Source organism: Populus alba, chromosome 4, assembly GCF_005239225.2.
Source record: "Populus alba chromosome 4, ASM523922v2, whole genome shotgun sequence".
NCBI classification, from domain to species: Eukaryota; Viridiplantae; Streptophyta; class Magnoliopsida; order Malpighiales; family Salicaceae; genus Populus; species Populus alba.
Window position 1 is genome coordinate 23,017,306 of NC_133287.1, and position 18,987 is coordinate 23,036,292.

At 37.2% G+C, this 18,987-nt stretch overlaps 3 protein-coding genes across 5 annotated transcripts; 2 read left to right on the forward strand and 1 right to left on the reverse strand.

Annotated features, from left to right (window-relative positions):
* Positions 1–7,349, forward strand: LOC118050095 (AP-4 complex subunit epsilon). The gene is made up of 11 exons (XM_035060331.2): positions 1–771; positions 1,178–1,363; positions 2,405–2,620; positions 2,734–2,844; positions 3,041–3,238; positions 3,336–3,467; positions 3,992–4,048; positions 4,157–4,273; positions 4,596–4,673; positions 5,066–5,209; positions 5,700–7,349. Exons 1-11 carry the CDS (start codon positions 169–171, stop codon positions 6,798–6,800), a joined length of 2,943 nt encoding a protein of 980 aa, XP_034916222.1. The 5' UTR covers positions 1–168; the 3' UTR covers positions 6,801–7,349.
* Positions 7,350–8,177: 828 nt separating this feature from the next.
* Positions 8,178–13,505, forward strand: LOC118050096 (uncharacterized). 3 transcript variants are annotated; one of them, XR_004687805.2, is made up of 10 exons: positions 8,178–8,656; positions 8,766–8,834; positions 8,934–8,963; positions 9,820–9,852; positions 10,633–10,703; positions 11,223–11,304; positions 11,837–11,929; positions 12,046–12,187; positions 12,385–12,515; positions 13,102–13,505. XR_004687805.2 is itself a non-coding variant. In XM_035060332.2 (8 exons), exons 1-8 carry the CDS (start codon positions 8,531–8,533, stop codon positions 12,091–12,093), a joined length of 552 nt encoding a protein of 183 aa, XP_034916223.1. In that variant the 5' UTR covers positions 8,179–8,530; the 3' UTR covers positions 12,094–12,377. The 3 variants fall into 3 exon arrangements, 1 of the variants encoding a protein (XP_034916223.1); XR_004687806.2 differs by lacking the exon at positions 12,385–12,515; XM_035060332.2 differs by lacking the exons at positions 12,385–12,515; positions 13,102–13,505 and having other exon boundaries at positions 8,179–8,656; positions 12,046–12,377.
* A 2,386-nt stretch (positions 13,506–15,891) lies between these two features.
* Positions 15,892–18,647, reverse strand: LOC118050094 (abscisic acid 8'-hydroxylase CYP707A2). The gene is made up of 6 exons (XM_035060329.2): positions 17,916–18,647; positions 17,348–17,734; positions 17,072–17,246; positions 16,856–16,962; positions 16,625–16,743; positions 15,892–16,494 (listed from the first exon to the last, which is right to left on the reverse strand). Exons 1-6 carry the CDS (start codon positions 18,447–18,449, stop codon positions 16,401–16,403), a joined length of 1,416 nt encoding a protein of 471 aa, XP_034916220.1. The 5' UTR covers positions 18,450–18,647; the 3' UTR covers positions 15,892–16,400.
* Between the last annotated feature and the right edge of the window lie 340 nt (positions 18,648–18,987).

The following is an 18,987-nucleotide window of genomic DNA, read 5'->3' on the forward strand; positions in this document are numbered from 1 at the left end:
TTTGTCCCCACTCTCTGCTCACCAACACAAAAAAACAAAAAACAAAAAAAAAACTCGATCTTCACATTTTAGATCTCATAAAAAAAATATCAAGCTCTCTCTTAATCTCACTTTCAAGCTCTTCTTCTTCTTCTTCTTCTACACTCAAAGAGAAATCAGGGAAACTTGATGGAGCAACTAAAAACAATAGGAAGGGAGCTGGCGATGGGGTCTCAGGGAGGATTTGGCCAATCCAAAGAATTCCTCGATCTCGTCAAATCAATCGGCGAGGCTCGATCTAAGGCCGAAGAAGACCGAATTGTCCTTCGGGAGATCGAATCTCTCAAACGACGCATCGTTGAACCCGGCATCCCTAAGCGCAAGATGAAGGAGTACATAATCCGTTTAGTCTACGTCGAGATGCTCGGCCACGACGCGTCGTTCGGATACATCCACGCCGTGAAAATGACCCATGACGACAATTTGGTCCTCAAACGGACTGGTTACTTGGCCGTCACTTTGTTCTTGAACGAAGATCATGATCTCATTATCTTGATTGTCAATACGATACAGAAGGACTTGAAATCGGACAATTATTTGGTTGTTTGTGCGGCTTTGAATGCCGTTTGTAAGTTGATCAATGAGGAGACCATACCTGCTGTGTTGCCGCAAGTGGTTGAGTTATTAGGGCATTCTAAGGAGGCTGTTAGGAAGAAGGCCATTATGGCTCTTCATCGCTTCTATCATAAGTCTCCGTCCTCTGTTTCACATCTCCTTTCCAATTTCCGCAAGGTATGTATTCGAGGAAATTCGAATGCAGAATTTAATCCTTTTTTTTCTATGTTTAATAACAATATTGTTGCTGTTGAAAAGTTGTTATTGATGGTTAGTTGTGGCAATCACAAAATATTTACCAGCACTATAAAACATATTAACCCCCCCCCTTTTTTTCTGGGTATCACTGTAGCTTATGACGCATGTTTCTGAGATATAAATAAGCATTGCTGAAGGAAAGTTTATGCTGTAAACTCAATAAGAGTTGTTAAGTTGCATTAATTCATCAGAGTTTATGCTGTAAACTCAATAAGAGCTGTTAAGTTGCTTGAATTCATCAGAGTTTATGCATAAAAGAAAGAGACGTATGTATTTTCAGAACAGACAGTGAAAGATTATCATAATGCGGCTTCTTTTGTTGCAGAAGCTTTGCGATAGTGATCCTGGCGTAATGGGTGCAACACTCTGCCCACTCTTTGATCTTATAACAATAGATGCGAATTCTTATAAGGATTTAGTGGTCAGCTTCGTCAGCATTCTTAAACAAGTAGCTGAACGCAGATTGCCAAAGGTTTATGACTATCATCAGTTGCCAGCTCCGTTCATTCAGGTGCTTTGCATTATATTCTTTTGTTCCTGTTAAACTTCCTTTTTTGTGGTGTTGGTGGAGGTGGGAGAGTGGGGGTAAATTTTGGTGATTGTGTATTGTTTTGGTTGGAGCATGAACATTTCATACTACAGCTCAAGGGGTAACTATGAACTGGCCTTTGTGTAAGCTGTTTTTTTATCAAGACAAGCCATGAATAGAATCATGCCATTTATTTCAATTATAATAAGTATTTAAAAAAGATATAATATGAAGGGCATTTTCTTATTGTCATTGTTTTCACATTTCTCAGACCCTAACTTTGTTTTTTGTTGAAAGCACCTGCAAATTTAAGTTTGCATAATGAATCGAAGCGTGCAGATTTAGTGGTTTCACTGAGCCTTTTTCTTGTGATGTGTGTCTGTCATGTGCTGCAATAGAACCATTTATTTCTACATTACCCTAAAGCCGAAGACATGTGGCATGGGTTGTTTGATTTCTTTGGGGACTTTGATGTGGTGCTTGGTATGGTGAAGGACCTGCTAAACGCATGCTTTGTGTGGGTTCTGTGTTGGAAGATCGTAAATTTGTATGGCTGTGCCATCTTTAACTGTTATCTGGTCCACTGGATGGAGTGTAATTGTAGAATCATCAGTACACCAAGAGTCTGCAAGCATGTGAGTCTTTTTTGTGGGATACAACTCTTCTATTCAGTCTACTCATGCCATATGATTCAAAAGGATGTGCAATTGTGGTCACTGATCCACCCCTCCTCCAACGTGCACACTGCTGGCACCTTGTTTGTTTTGTCTTGCATTGTGGAATTACATGATGTTAGCATGTGAATCTATGATTTTATGCACCTTGGTTTGGTCTCAATAGCATGTAGTGTACAATGTCTCTTCTCCATACCTAAACAAATACTTGTGTTAAAACTAATGGAGCTTGCTAGCCTGGAGCGAAAGTCTGATACTTCGTTAAAATGTTGTTGATTTGTTTGTCCTTTTCTTTTTGTAATATTTTTTTAGGTCATGGTTCATTTACATCATATTTTAACTCTTGCAGATCCGGTTGCTGAAAATTCTAGCCTTGCTAGGAAGTGGTGACAAGCAAGCAAGCGAGCACATGTATACTGTTGTGGGTGACATATTCGGGAAGTGTGACTCATCAAGTAATATAGGAAATGCTGTCCTTTATGAGTGTATCTGTTGTGTTTCTTCAATACATCCCAATCCTAAGCTATTAGAAGCTGCTGCCGATGTAATAGCAAGATTTTTGAAGGTTTGCCTCCTGCAGCTTGTGCATTGCTTTTGAACTTTTAGTGTGAATGGATTGTTGAATCATTTTTTTGATATTGTATTGTTCACATCAAAACATTGTTATCTTGTTGGCAGAGTGACAGTCACAATCTGAAATATATGGGGATTGATGCCCTTGGTCGATTGATAAAACTAAGTCCAGAGATTGCTGAACAACACCAATTGGCTGTGATAGATTGCTTAGAGGTGAGACTTCTACCATTAATTGCCTGTGATACAAATCATTTTGTTGGGGTCCATCGAGCTATTGGATTTGCTCCGTGGCTTATGCTCTACCCAGTCATCCTCACTGTCTTACTCTGTTTCAAATTTTTGGCTTTCAAATTAGATGTCTTTTCATGATTGCTTATAGAGCAGTGCTCAATGTCGGTGCATGACACAGGATCCAGATGATACTTTGAAGAGAAAAACATTTGAGCTCCTGTATAAAATGACTAAATCCTCTAATGTGGAAGTGATTGTTGACCGCATGATTGATTACATGATTAGCATTAATGACAATCATTACAAGACTGAAATAGCATCTCGATGTGTTGAACTTGCTGAGCAATTTGCACCTAGCAACCACTGGTTTATTCAGGTACATATCATCTTGTGTTTACCCAAAATTGATTGTCTATTTGAGTTTTTTGTTTCAATATGAACTATTAAGCTACCCTGAAGTGTTTATTCCACAGACCATGAATAAAGTCTTTGAGCATGCGGGAGATCTGGTGAATATTAAGGTGGCACATAACTTGATGCGCCTGATTGCTGAGGGATTTGGGGAGGATGATGACACTGCAGATAGCCAGCTGAGATCATCTGCTGTATGTTGTTTTAGCATTTGTACCTGGTCGTCAATTATGTGTGTGAACTACTTTTTTTTTTTTAATATTATTATTTTAGGTGCATTGATGAAGCATCATCAACAGGCTACAAACATCATAAAGGACAGTGCAAAAGCACATCATATAATTTATTAAATAGAAGTACGAGTAAAGAATCATGAAGACTGGGACCCATATCAGTGGTTAATACCAAATCGTATGTGATATAACACTGATTTCAAAATCATTTTTTGGAATTTTGACCACCATGATAAATCATGTGACCCCTAACTTGAGGGGAGTCAAATCCAAAAGAGAGTTGCTAGTTTGTTGGTAATGCAAAGATCTAAGCTCTAAATCTTTTTCCAGTTTTTTCATGTAGAAACTTGTCGGGTGTGATATAGTGATATACGGTGGAAATCATTCCTGGATATGGGCATAGATATAGCACTCTTATCTCATATAGCTGTCCTTTTCTTGATGTTCCTTGTTTATTTATTAGAAATTTTTTTGACATGATGCAGGTTGAGTCATATATGCATATTATTGGGGAGCCGAAGCTTCCATCTGTGTTTCTTCAAGTATGTTCTGTCCAACTATGATTTATCTTTTCTCTTTAAATATGTATTGCATATCAGTGCTGCTCTGAAACATCCTCCTCCTATTACTACCCTGGGTTATGATAACAGGTCATTTGTTGGGTCTTGGGGGAATATGGAACTGCTGATGGAAAGTTCTCTGCTTCATATGTCACTGGAAAGTTATGCGATGTGGCGGAGTCATATTCAAGTGATGAAACTGTCAAGGTATCCCTCGCATTTCAAGACATCTTAATTCTTTTTTCTGTGGGATCTCTACGGCATCCTTTCTTCTTTTTTTAATTGATTTTATGTTGGTTAAACTACTTATCATTGGTATTTTAGGCCATCAGTTCCTTGTCCCTTCTAATTGCATGATTTATGTTGCATTACTATAGCTTATGCCTGAGTTTTTTACATGATAGTTAAGATGCTAGATTGGGCTATTTTTGAAGCTATTGTTGATATCCTGTATCTAAAAGCTGAGTTCTTGTATCAGTTGAGGTACATTTATTTTGAAATGGGAATGACTCTTATCTAAATTTTGAAGGCGTATGCGGTTACAGCGCTCATGAAAATATATGCATTTGAAATAGCTGCTGGGAGAAAATTGGATATACTACCTGAGGTAAGTACTTTAAACCCTCAAGTGCAAAGTTCTTCCTTCTATCCAAATTTATTTCTGTTTCTGGATTATAGTTGAAGAACTCTTCCTAAGTGCTTGTAAAATGCAATTTATATGTTGAAACTTTTGATATATTTTAGTCATGTATGTGGTATCAATATTGCAACTTTTGATTTATTTTAGCAATTTCGACGTGGTTCAGTCATGCATTAGTCCTTGAAAACTTGAATTTTCTCTTATACTCAGCCTTCCCTCCACTAGAATTCTGTCATATGGCACATGGTATATCCTTTCATTTTGACTTTATATCAATGACACATTGTCTAGCTAGCTTATATCCTGAATCATTTGAGAAGGATTTGTATTTTGGTAAATCTCACTTTCTTTTGTTGCAGTGTCAATCTCTGATTGAGGAATTATCAGCTTCCCACTCAACAGACTTGCAGCAGCGTGCATATGAACTCCAAGCAGTCATTGGCTTAGATGTGAGAGCAATTGGATCTATTATGCCATCAGATGCAAGCTGCGAAGACATTGAGGTCATTTTATTCTACTCTTAATAGTCATTTAATTTTCTTTTAAGGGTCAAAAGGCATGTCCTTGGTTTAGAAGATACATTAATTCCATATTTCCCAGCCCAAGTATCTGCTTGCTTTTATTCAAATTTTTTTAATAAAAAATGTCTGTTTCTAAGACACATGCAACACTATCATCTGGCTTATTTGGAGCATTTTTTTGTAGTCAGTTCCAAACTATTAAGAGTGATGGATATCATGATTTCTGATGGACTTCTATACCTTTATAGATGCAATTTCTTTGCAATTTTTGTTGAATGAAAAATAAGTTGTTTGAGACTTGGAACCATCAAGTATCTTCTATTCACTTTAACTTATTTTGTTGATTCTCTATGTTTCCCTTTTGTGCTCAACTTCAAAACTGTGATTTAGTGCCCACTTCATTTGACTGACTTCAATCTCAGAAAATGGTGCCCTGCTAGATTACTGACATCTACTATTTTTTTCATTGCAGGTTGACAAGTGTCTTTCTTTTCTTAATGGTTATGTTCAGCAATCACTAGAGAAAGGGGCTCAGCCCTATATTCCGGAGAATGAACGTTCTGGAATGGTAAATATCAGCAACTTCAGAAACCAAGACCAACTTGAAGTTGCATCTCATGGTCTTAGGTTTGAGGCTTATGAACTTCCAAAGCCTTCAGTGCAGTCATGGACTCCACCAATGTCAGTGGCATCTTCAACCGAACTTGTCCCCGTTCCTGAGCCATCTTATTATAGAGAGACCCCACAAACAGCATCAGTGCCATCTTCTTCTGATACAGGGCCATCGGGACTCAAGCTACGACTTGATGGGGTTCAAAAGAAGTGGGGCAGGCCTACTTATTCCTCTTCTTCAACTTCTACTTCAAATTCTTCTTCACTGAAAGCGGTGAATGGGGTCACACAAGTAGATGGGGCGAGCACTGGAAATTCAAAAACACATGAAACTTCATACGATTCAAGGAGGCCACAAGTTGAAATCTCTGAAGAAAAACAGAAGCTTGCTGCATCATTATTTGGGGGTTCGTCAAAAACTGAGAGGAGATCGTCTACAGGCCATAAGGTTGCAAAGGCAAGCAGCCATGCTGCTGAAAAGCTCCACACTCCGAAGTCCACAGCTATCTCTAGTGCTGACAATGCAGTGGAAAAACCAAATCTTGTTCAACCACCTCCAGATTTGCTTGACTTGGGCGAACCAATTGTTACAAGTAGTGCTCCATCAGTAGATCCATTCAGGCAACTGGAAGGGTTGCTGGACTCAACCCAAGTTCCTGGTACCTTGGGGGGTACCAAAGCACCTGATTTTATGGCATTATATGCAGAGACACCTGCAAGTGGGCAGAGTGCTGGTGTTTCTCATTCCTTATCATTGCTTAGGGATGAAATCAATTTAGTACCTGGGTTGTCAAATGCAAGTAGCAATATTGTTCATGGTGGAGCTACAGTGACGAACCCCTCGCCAATTAGCAAAGGTCCGAATATCAAGGATGCCTTAGAAAAGGATGCGCTTGTAAGGCAGATGGGTGTGACACCATCAGGTCAAAATCCCAACTTATTCAAGGATTTGTTCGGCTAGAATTGGACATACACTTGGGAGTGTAAAATCTTTAATCTTGAGATCAGTTGCCATGTCATTTCCACATGGTTATTGCAAAGACTGCTGGCTGGCTTGATGATTTCACTTTTAACTTGGAATGGAGCCAGTGGCCTCCTGGAGTCTTGTAAAAAACCAGGTACAGGTTTCAATTTGTTGTACGGCCTAAGTACGTTGTTAACTCTTTTTTAGTAGCAGGAACAGAGCTGGGGGTTACACAGGGTATTTATTCCCTTTTGAGTGGTGAATCGGTGGAGAGCTTCTTTTTAGCGCCTCTGGGTGGACGAATGGGTCGTGCAATCCATGTTTGACTGGTTCTGCGTCAGATGAGTTTTGAGTGAGTCAAAACCTGTTATAATAATGCTGCAACAATAAGTTCTATGTATGGTCTCTGTCCTTTTCTTTTTTCTTTTTATTCATTTTTTGTATTCCAATTTCCAACTCCCATTTTGTTTGCCTAGCGGACTGTTATGCTCCAAGCATGGCGAGGTTCTCCCTCCCTCTTATCGTATTGTTAGTGGGTTTTGTCTAGCCTCCTTCGATTTGAAGCTGTGATGATTTCGGTTGGGTTCGCACAGCTGGGTATGTTCCATATGACATCATCCTCAACCCATTATGATTTCAACAACTCAGTCCCCACCATTAGCTTCTGTTAAAATCCAACTCAGTAAAATACTTGGCTTCCATATGAAGAGTGGTGACCTTTGTTTTTGTGTGGGCCGGGTTATAAAAATCCAGAAAATTGTCAAGTTAGGGTTTAAAGATAACGATAAAAGTTGCGGTTTGATAAAAATGCTAGCAAATTGTGAAAATTGGGCTGGAAAATTCACATGGGGCCGGATCTTGATGGAAAGGAGGGGTAGGAAGTGAATGCCATCCATCGTGGAAGCAAGCATGGAGCTAAGATATCCACGAATCGAAGTGAATTTAGCTTGGTAGACATGGTTTCTCTGTTTTAGTTTCAGTTTCTTACTTGATCTTGTCGCCATTCTTTGTTTCATTATGGGTTTTGTTTAATTGGGTTTCCACGTCGTGGTAAAAAACTTGTTTAATAAACTAAGAAAATAGTTGGGCAAAAGTGTGGCTTGATGAATTTACCCCGAAGATTCAAGACTAGAGAGCTTTTCTGACTTGATAAAACTTGATAATTAAAAAAACATTCATTTTAATATAAATAATTGATTCTAGTTTTATTTGGCATTGTATTCCAACTATATCTTTAAAAATTATTGAATTTTTTTTTAAAAATTTAAACTAATCTTTTAATGCTTTTTTTCTTACATACTCCAATTAAAAATAAATTTTAAAAAAATAAAAGAATATTATTTTAATATTCTTTTAAAGAAAAACATCTACCGTTCTTCTCACACCTCCATGTTCGATCAGTTGGTAACCCGCAAATTAATTTAGTGAACAGACTTTTTCCCAATGAATTCCCAAAATAGACATGATAACTCAAAAGAAAGGAGAAGAGGACCATGACGTCAATGTAAATAAAATTGGGCGCCGAAGGTTACCGCCCTCCAGTCTCTTCCAAGTACTCAATAAAAATTCAAATAGCAAATCCAAAAAAAGAGACGACGGCGTTGGTTACAATTACATCACTTTGACATTACATGCTGCTGCTGCTGCTTCCCCAATCTATTTATTTGTATTTGCTTTAGGTTAGATCTAGGGTTTACTTTCTTCTTTTCTTTCTTAAATCGAGAAATATGGAGAAAGCAACTAGTAGTGCTGCTCCTGCTAAAATAGGAGGAGGAGGATCAAGGAGGCAATCTGATCTCAACAGATCCTTCAAGCTCGCTATTCGCTCTCTCCTCACTTCCTGCTCCAAACAGGTCAATTACTCTTTCTTTTTTTTTTAAAAAAATAATAATTATGATTACTGCAATTTGAGAACCTCAAATTTTGGAGACTGAAATTAAACAAATAATAATGAAAATGAAGGAGTTGGCAAAAGCATTTTCCAAGTTTAGTAATGCAGAGCAGGAAAGTCTTCACCGTCTTTTCATTCAGGTATTTTTTTATTTTATCTATTTTGGTATTTCATGTCCAAAATTTATAATTACAGTTTGTGTCATATATTACTAATATATATTTATAAAATCCTTTCAGGTTATTACTTCTTTGCATAAAATGGTAGAGGTATGTATGCATTTCTTCTGCATTTTCTCCGCTGATTTATGCTTTTCTTTTTATTTTATTTTGTTGAATGAACTAGATTCTGTTCGTGCCCAACAATGAGCTTGAATTTCCAATATAAATATGATGATCTTGAATCAATGGGGTGAGAGAATTGAATCCTTTGCTTTCATAAACAAACTATTGCAGGAGAAATCTCATATTTAATTGATTTTGGGGTGCCTACTTTTTTTTTTTTTTTGATTTACGCGGGTGTCCGGGCCAGCTTGCGTGCACCACGATTAATTCCACGGCTCACTGAACATCCTGCAAATGCAGTGAGCATTTAAGGCATCACGGGGGTGACAGGCGTACACGCTGAGGCTTGAACCCAGGATGCAGAGGCAAGGAAACTCCTTACCACCGCTGGGCTACAAGCCTTGGTGTTTTTGGGGTGCCTACTTGATTGGTTTAGTGGTGGAAATTTAAAGTTTCCAATTGATTATTTTACTGTTTGAGTCTCACACAAATGGTTGAGAATATTAACTCTCTCTGTGCGGCAATTGTGTAAATATTAACTGTGAATTTGAAGAATGCGAGAGGCAGATACGATAACATAATCTATAAACCATAGAACTCGTTGAAGCAAATAATGGAGTTCAATTTCCACATGTTTGAAAATTTTAGTTTTAATAGACATTTAAAAAGAATATTGCAAGACTAGCATCTTAATTACCATCCCACTTTTTTGGTGATAAACCACCTCTCTGCAAGGGCAACTAATTTTCAAAATGAAACCAGTATACACTTTTTTATTGCCAGTTAGTTTTGTATTGATCACATATCTGAACCCAAATCTTGTCTCTTTTAAATTTTACAGGATGAGTTCGAGTCTCTATGCCTCGAAACACAGGTAAATCTTGTTGTTACAACAACAATTGCTTTTTTTTTATTTTCTTAAGAGTGTTTGCCACAGAAACATTTTAGACTCTTGTGAATTTAGAACGTGGTTTCTTGTATCCCATATGTTTGTTGGAAACCAATATTTGTAGGATGTAGAGAATTATTAATATATTTTCCTTTTTAACTAAGAATGCGATGGATTTTTCATTTTGATGTCAGTCTCCTGTTTTGGGAAAAATCCAAAATAGATTTTTTCTTTCTTTTTTTTATTAAGTTTGAAGTTATGATAGTCTTGATGATAGGAGCTACTAAACCTTCAATAAAATATTTTCAAGAAAGAAAAATCAAGGCTGAACTAGTAGAGTTAATATTGATTTTTTTATAAAAAAAACCCAGTAACTTTCCACTCTTCTTGTGAATTCAATCTGTCTTGGCTAATAATCACCTAAAGTTGTCCATATAGAAGCGAAGGGTCCACTTCAGGTGATATTGTTACATGGAAAATATGACCCTTTTAACTGGCTGCTTAATTGGTTTGTAAGTTCAAAGCTGGGTTTTTTTTAGACTATGCTTCTATGTTCTTATCTTCCACTACATCCTAGCTTTCTCAAACTTTCAAGTTCTTGATCTTTCAGTCTACAGAGGCTAGTTTCTATGCTCTTTGTGGGCGGTAGTGTTCTGTTTGGTCCATATATTCTGTCATATTTAATGTTATTTATGTGGGTATGCATTCATTTTCTTGTTCCATCATCCATGGTCGCATTATGCCATTCTCACTTCTACTTTGCAGGTGGGAACTGCTCTTGAGACTGTGGAGCAACTTGTAGAAGAGCAAAACCTGGACCCTTTGTTCTCAGAAAAGTAAGCATCACCTAGTTTCTTGGTGACATCTGAATATATAGTGGCTCATTGATAGTCTTGCTACAGGATAGTTATATTCACTTCTTTATTTCGTGACATTGGGATGCAGGGGCAGTAAAGAAAGTTTTCTGCAACAAAGAAAAAGAAATTATGAAGTGGAATTAACTTTTCCTCTTGCTCTGTTTCTCATTCTAGGTTTTTGCAATGTTGATTTGTTTCTCATTCTCTGCATGGTTCTTAATATATAGGTGATTCTACGGGTAGAACCAGGAGGCCTGTTTATGAGAGCAGCTCAATCATGCATTCCTATGATGTAACTTTTTTTAATTTGGAAAATGCTTGCAGGAGGATTAGATGGTCATCTCAGTAGGGATAAGATTTATATTAGTTTAGGATGGGATTTATCAAATATCTTCAAAATATGGGGTGTTTCTGTCAGAGTTTCCCGGTGTCATGTTTGCCAAGGATGCTGCACTGCATTATGTAGAGTTTTCATTGCATGAAAGTCTTTTTTTGCAGGTCTAATATAATGGATGCTGCAAAGAGTCTATCAATGGAGAAGAAAAATGAGATCCACTATTTGACGGGCATGCTGGAAAAGGTCAGTATAGCGTTGTCGTAAAATCTCCCCATTTAAATCTATCAGTATAAATAAATGGAAAGATGGGAATTCATAGAGATTTTATCTTATTGAATTTTATTGCCAAATTCAACTTTGTGATTTAACCATGCTGGTGGATCTAAAATAGACATACAGTCCAAAAGGTCAGATCTCTAAAAGATGTCTAACATACCATGATTTGCTATTCAAGCTGTCTGATTTTCAATAATAGATAAGGATGTTCAATCATATCAGAGGCCATTAGATTTTCAGTCCAGGATTGCTCCTGGGACATGCCCAATGATACTTTTGGTCCTTAAAATTTTGTAGCAGTTGCGTTTCATGTTTTGGCCCAGGTCATTCTGCCCATGTTAATAAACCTTTCCTTGCTACTTGGCTTAGTCTTAATAATAGTTATCACCTATTGAACAGATAGTTGGAGGTTGAAAAGTCAAAAAATGGATTGGCAGTGTAAAGGACTGCTGGTTGTCTTAAATTTTGGTATCTGTAATACTACTTGTGTGTTTATTAGGCTGAAGAGCAGAATCGCCGTATCCGAGATCGTGTTGAACTACTCAAGCAAAAAATGCCTGATGACTCAGGCATCTCAGTTGTCATGGAGAAGGTTAGGATTTCTTTCCGTGACCTTTTTATAAGGATCATGATAGGGCAAAGAGAGAAGTGAACACAGTTCACTGTCTGGTATCTTAACTGCATTTATCGAACATGTAATTTTTGCAGTTCAAAAGTGGCAATTTAAGTTATGGAACATGCAGTAATGGGATTTAACACGCCACCAGTGGAGTAATATAATTACCCAGGAATCGATGAGCAGAGCTGCATGGCAAGAGCAAGAAGAAAGCGAAAGCTCATTAAGGTGTAGGTAAAGTTTGTTTTGGATTTGGTAAAAGATGCTTAAACTCTGTAGGATTCTTATTGTTGGTCCCGATGCTTTCTGTTTAAAGTGAATGCGAATCAGAGAAATCTCTTACTTTCCATTTTTATTAAAACATGAACAGGTTGTTCTTTTGTATTTGGCTAAAGGTGTCATAAATGGAATGGGGTTTTTTAAATTTGTAGGTCTTCATTAAAGCACCTGTGCAACCAAATTGATGGTATACGTTGCTTATCAGTGCATCCCAAAATTATGCACCTAGCGGTGGTCACAATGCATGAGGTTAAACTGTTTTAGGAAACCATAATTTGTCTAGGTACGTATCTGGTTCATGCGGCTCTGATTTCTCTGTTTTCATCTTATGCACATACATGTAGAGAAAAAACCAGCTTGTTGTGACCACACCATGCTCTTGAAACTCATTTTTGCTATTTTGTTCTGCGAAAATGATTTTCATCTCATGCATGTGTATGTGCAGACATAACCGATCTTTGTTCTGCTCACACCATGTTCAAGAAACTCGTACCTGGAAAGTACTTGATGTTTCAAGGACCACGATAGCAACCTTTAGCCAAACTCGTAGTGAATTAACCTACCATTAAAAGTTAGTGGCAATGAGTTGTCTTGAGAAGCCATGCTTTTTTTAACACTTGTGGAGCTTTTCGCTTCCTTTTGATCAACCAGTGGAGCTTTTCTTAAGTAGGCAGTTTGATTTGCGAATCTCCAATTTAAGCCCACTTGAGAAATGCTAACTGGCCTGGTAGGCTTCTGATTGTGAAACGTTGTTGCCTTCCCACAAGGCAACCGCTTATCCGACCTTTAATTTGAAGGTCTTTTTGCAAGAATCTTTATTCAGATCCTTTGTCTTGTCATCTTATTACACCGAGTTGTCTTTTTGCCAGCTGCTCTCTTCCCAGCACATCAGCTTTCTTCCTTGGCCCCAGATTTTGATGAAGCGGCACCCTATCCTCAATCAGTGTGGCTAAATATGGAAAAGAAAAACCCAATTTTGACGTGTCCTGTGAAACAAAAAAAAAAAAAAAATCTAGGTGAGAGGAGGGATAAGGTCTAATGGGGGCGATACTTCTCCATGTCCAAAACAAGTGTCCACTAAGTTTAGATGTTGAAAGCAAAATTCTAATATTAATTCATGAATCGTAAGCAGCAGCTAAAGAGTTTGTATAGAGACAGATTTCCTAATTCTATGTTGACATTCATGAAAGACAAATCAATTTTTTTTAAGTTTAGTAGAAGTCTGCTCTGCTAGTTCTTGCTTGTTTTGATTGGTTAACTATAATTTCCTTGTTTTGATTTCTTCTTTCGATTGTTGATTTAAATTTAGCCTCGTAAAAACTTGCCCCGTGCCTAGCCTCATAGATCATGGGTGATGTAATTAAGGATCCTTAGTTTTCAAAACCATCACTAGCTAGGTTGCTGATATTTTTATGGATTTAGATTTTTTATGTATCTTTAAAGAAACATGGCCGGTCATGCTTTAATTATGAATTTAATGATCTGAATTGATGATAAAAATATAATAATGAGAGTTTAGTTATTATTTTTATCATGCTCCTTTAATTTAAAATTTTAGATGCAATGTATAAACATGATGGGAGAAACATAAGAGGAACTCCAAATTTATTCTAGGTGATGTGTCTTCAAAATCCTCGGAGATTATTTAATTAATAAACAAGAGTGAGTTCCATTTGGTCTCTGGACGAGTTAACATCAAAGAGTGAATGAAGGACACGTGTTTAACTTGAATTATAAGGAAATGAATATCCTAAATTTAGGCGGCATTTTAAGATATGAGGATTTACGAAGGGAAAAAAAAGTCAGGGAAAGGTTTTAATATCATTCAAATTAATAATTGTAAATATTGAGAATTGAGTATTCAAGTCATGATCCCATTATTAAGCCAGATTTACCTGTCTCTTTCGGCTGTTAAGTTTGACGATTCTAGTTCCTCCTATCTGATTGAGTCCTTCCTAGCGAAAGTCAAAATTACTTGTGTTAATTTCATGAAAACCATACACGCATGGAGTATATATTTGATTTACATTAAGTATTGTGTTCGTATTTGAAAGTAATTTCAAGATATTGATTTGATGGTGATGGAGGTTTTTTTTTTTCTTTCATTTTTTAGATAAAAAAACTGAAATTAAAATCCAGAAAAATACTTATTAAATTCCTAATGTGTTGTTAAAATTACTTTTAAAAGAGAGATACTTAATCGGAGCCGGCTGAAGGTAAATGAATTCTTGGGAAAAACTATAAATAAAACTTTTATAATATTTAAGAAATGTTTGTGTGTGTGTGTGTGTGAGAGAGAGAGAGATTCATTTTGTGCTTAGAGTTTTTTGTTGAGTGAAGATGGTTTTTATTTTATAAAACATAATTAATAAATATGTCTTATTTATTCTTGAAACTTTTTACTCTTTATTAAGAGGGGGTCTTATGTTATTGGTTATTTTTGTTCAAGTGGCTTTTAGTTTAAGTGGGCTCCGTATTTAATATCATTTATATTGAGATAGAAAAAAGGTTTACTATATAAAAAATAATTTGGGTTTAGAAATCCATATTAAAATAGCATTTAGAATCATAATTGAGATATATTAGTTTGAGCTTATATTTATTCTATAATCTCTTTGTAGATATAATGGTTATGTATTTAAGATTTTGTGTATATGTACGTTGAATATCAATACACAAGAACTTAAAGGGTTAAATACGAGTAGCATTTGCATGCAAGCTGCCTATTTTTTAGGGTTTCAGCTATTGTAAATGGAATGGAAAATGTTGAAGAAATGTCCGCAAATTATTCAACACAGGAGCATAAAATGGTCATGTATAATACTTAAATATATATCTTATATTTATTAATAAACATGGTAGAATAAATTTATCGGCTTGCTAGCTAGGAATAGAAATGCAAGCTGATAGGAATTAATATAAATTATATATTAGAACTTTATTTAATAATTTAAACTTTTAAATTGAGATGATTTTTTGACATGGTATCAAAGTCTTGATGACAAAATGATTATGAGTTCGAATCTTACTATTTTTATTTAGTTAATAAAAATTAAATACAAGATAATATGAACTTGTTTAAGTTTCAAGTCTAAAAAAACTTGATATATTAAAAAATAATATAAATTATATATTAAAACTTTATTAATAATTTTAAATTTTAAATTGAGATAGTGGTCAATCTTAAAGAAAGGGCAAGTTCTGTTGCTTGCGAGAGGATGACTGATGGTTATGTGGATGACATCAAATGTAATTTAATCAGAGTCTTTAGTCTGTACAGATGGGAGACGTACATAGATGCGTGCATGGAGATTAAATCAAGTGATGTTAATATATACCGTTGATTGTTTGGATATTATTATTACATTAATTTATAACAAAGTAGCAGCGCCGTGGGAAACATGAATTTCTGCTAGGCCGACACCGAAACAAGGAGGCGAAAACCAAGGAAGCTGGCGTTTTGTCAGGCCGACACTGGTAGAGAGAGAGAGAGATGAAAACTATGGAAGGAAATGGAATTAGATGTCGTAAATGATGTTAATTTATATCCTTAGAGGATTGGCGATGTAATCACTCCTTAATTAGATGCTGAAATACACTAATGTGGTTTCTGTAAAATGCTTAAAATCACACTGAGAATTAAAGCATGCCAAAGGGAATTAAAGAGAATGAAATTTGGAATTTCCATTCATTTCTGCCTTGCGGCAATCTAATTAAACCTTGCTTTAGATACAAAATACTCCCCGATTTGGGGGTATTAACACCCTCTTGCACTCCCTTGTTTCTTCTCCAAAAATCAAGAAAAACAAATAAAAATATAATAATAATAATAATAATTGAAGATAATATCTATATGTAGATTGCAATGAGTTTTTCTTTTTAGACTCTTCTGTACACTTGGGGTTCCCTTTCTGTATTCCAATCTTAAAATAATTCTTCCGTCCATGGGAGGTGTGTCATATCTCTTGATGTCAAACAGTGGCCTTCCCTTCGAAGACCAGCCCTTCCTCTCCCACTCCATCAATCTTCTGATGGAAGTAGAGATCATCAAGCTAGCTGAAGATGATGATGCTCTAGCTAGCTACCTAGCTAGTAGTACTGTAGTAGTAGCCCTAGTAGTATTGGAAGAGAGCTCTCTCTCTCTCTCTCTCACTCCCCCTTCATTCTGCTACGACTTGTGGGATAAAATGATGGGCAAACCATTCTGGGGAAGGGCAAAAGGGCCGTACTGAATCCCATTATTTGCACCCACAATAGACCACCTGCAAGAGTTTTAACCATGTCAGCAAGGAGTCCATAGAACATACTTTCTATATTTAGCAACTGAAATCTTCTGTTACCCCACCTCAAAAGGGTAAGTGGGTAACTAGGTACTAGCCCATTTTTACCAACCTGTACTTGGTGGTTAGGTGATGGAGCAGCACCAAAATCTCCACCTTGGCTAGCTCATTCCCAGGACATGAGTGGGTCCCATTCCCAAATGGCATAAATGTATTGGGCTTCGGTGCAACCTGCACAAATCATTAACAACAAATGATTGGCTTGGCTTCTAGCTTTTTTCCTTCCTCCAGATTGCGGTGAATTCAAGTGTTAAGAAGCAACTTCTCTGCTACAAGTTCTTACCTCAAATCTTGAAGGATCGAACTTCTCAGGATCTGGAAACAGTTCTGGGCTGTGGTGAATGTTTCTGAAGAGTGGCAAGACTTTCCAACCCTTGGGGATCAAATATCCTGCAAGAGTTTAAAAGAAGAAGACACACACTTGTTAGCTATGGCGAGCAACAAGAAAAGGGCATTGCAACTTGGTCAGATTAGCTTTTTTGGAAGCTGGAGTTCTCACCTTCATATTCAACATCCTCCACCGCCTCTCTAAAGGTAAAAGATAAAATCGAGGCAACTCTTAGAGTTTCTTGAATGACCCTTGAAGTTATCGGCATCTTCTTGGTATCTGCCCATGTAAGGACCTTCTCCTCATCACCCCTTTGTTCACTCCTCATTATGGCCTCCTGCTCTTCCTGTAAAGCCAAAAGGCAAGCACACAAAACCAGGTCATTGGAAGAACAATCATTTTGTCATATTATGTACAAAATAGTGCTAGTAATTGATCGCTACTTACAGTGACAGCTTGAAGAACGCTTGGATTCTCTCCAAGGTATTTAAGAATCCATGTCAAAACACTAGCTGTGGTGTCACGAGCAGCAAAGATTACTCCAATGATGTTGTCGGCAATTTGATCGTCAGTGAGGCCTTCCTTGTCACCCATGAAAGATCCAAGTAAGTCATTGTGATCAAGCTTCATTTGCCTCCTTGTGGACAAGATTTTAGCCAAGATCCGAGCCAGCTCTTTTCTTGCTTTCATTGATTTGTTGAAGAGTGTTCCTGGGAGGTTAATGGGCATTGAATTGTACCCCTTCTCGAGAATGTAGTAGCACCTCTTAAGATCTTCTCTGTATAGAACTTCATCCTTCCCAAATATTGAAAGTAATGCAACATTGAATGTGTACTGCGAGTAAAAAGAGAAACAATAATTTGATCAGTAATCAGCCAAAGAAAGTTAGAAGACATACTACCCATTCGTAGTCATCTAAAAGTCTTAGCAGTCCTGCATGCAGAGATAAACAGGGGAAGCTAAAGCAGAGTAGCTCTGTTTTGAACTAGGGAAATGGGAATAAGTAGAAGCTTACTGATTTCATTTCTTGGAAAGTGTTAATTAATCTTCCTTCCCAACATTGAAGAGAGTCCTTGGCAATGTTTTGAATATCAGGGACGATGTTTTTTATTGCTTCAGGCAAGAAGGCTCGAAGAACAAGCTTTCTCAATTTCATGTGGTAGGCTCCCTGGTGAAAAAATATGGCTTCTTTGCCTAACATCCTTTCTTTACTAGCCGGAAATGTTGGCTTGAAGAGATGGGATTTGGTTACAAGGACAAATTTTGCAGCTTCAGGGCTGGATATCATGACACAAGGACAGCCCAAGACGTGGGTCTTGAAGATAGAGCCATACCTCTTTCTCTTAGAGGCAAAGAAGACATTGGGGTCTTGAGAGTAGAGTTGGAATGTTTCACCCATGTAAGGCCATCCCATGGTGCCGGGAGGGAGTGGCAAACCCTGGGGGCGATCAGAAGCAAAGAATTTGAGGAGGGACTTGAAGAGAAGTCCTCCTGCAAGCAATAGAATGGAAGCAAATGATAGGAAAAACACAGAGGGGGAGAATTCCATCTCTGCTGCCTTTGTTTTCTCTCTCTCTCTCTCTCTCTTTTTGTGTGAGTAGTGAAGAAACTTGTGTGGGGAAAACAAGTGAAGAGGAGGAGGTATTTATAGGGTACTGAGTAGCTAACCTCCACAGTCCAAATTGTTGTGGTAGCAAGGAAAAAAAAAAGAAGGAATAATAATGAAAGAAAGAAAAGAGGATGGGTGAAGGGAAAAGTAGGGGGGTAGCGAGGGGGGAGAGAGAGAGAGAGAGAGAGAGAGAGAGAGAGGAGCCATTCAAATACAGCTTGAATCCCATACACGGAATCTCCCTCCAGCTCATTCATGGTTTTGGTCATGTATATTACCCTTTCCTACCTGCTTCCTTTACTTGGTCTTTGAGAGAGATAGTTTGAGATTTTGACCACAAAGAGGATTTCGAGACAAAAAACAAGACTGGCATTAAGTGGTCTTGGAAGGATAGAGGCCATTTTCTGTGAGTATTCTATTACAAATAACAAGGCAAACAATGTGCAAGCACTAGTGGAGCAACGGTGCTCGCAGGTTA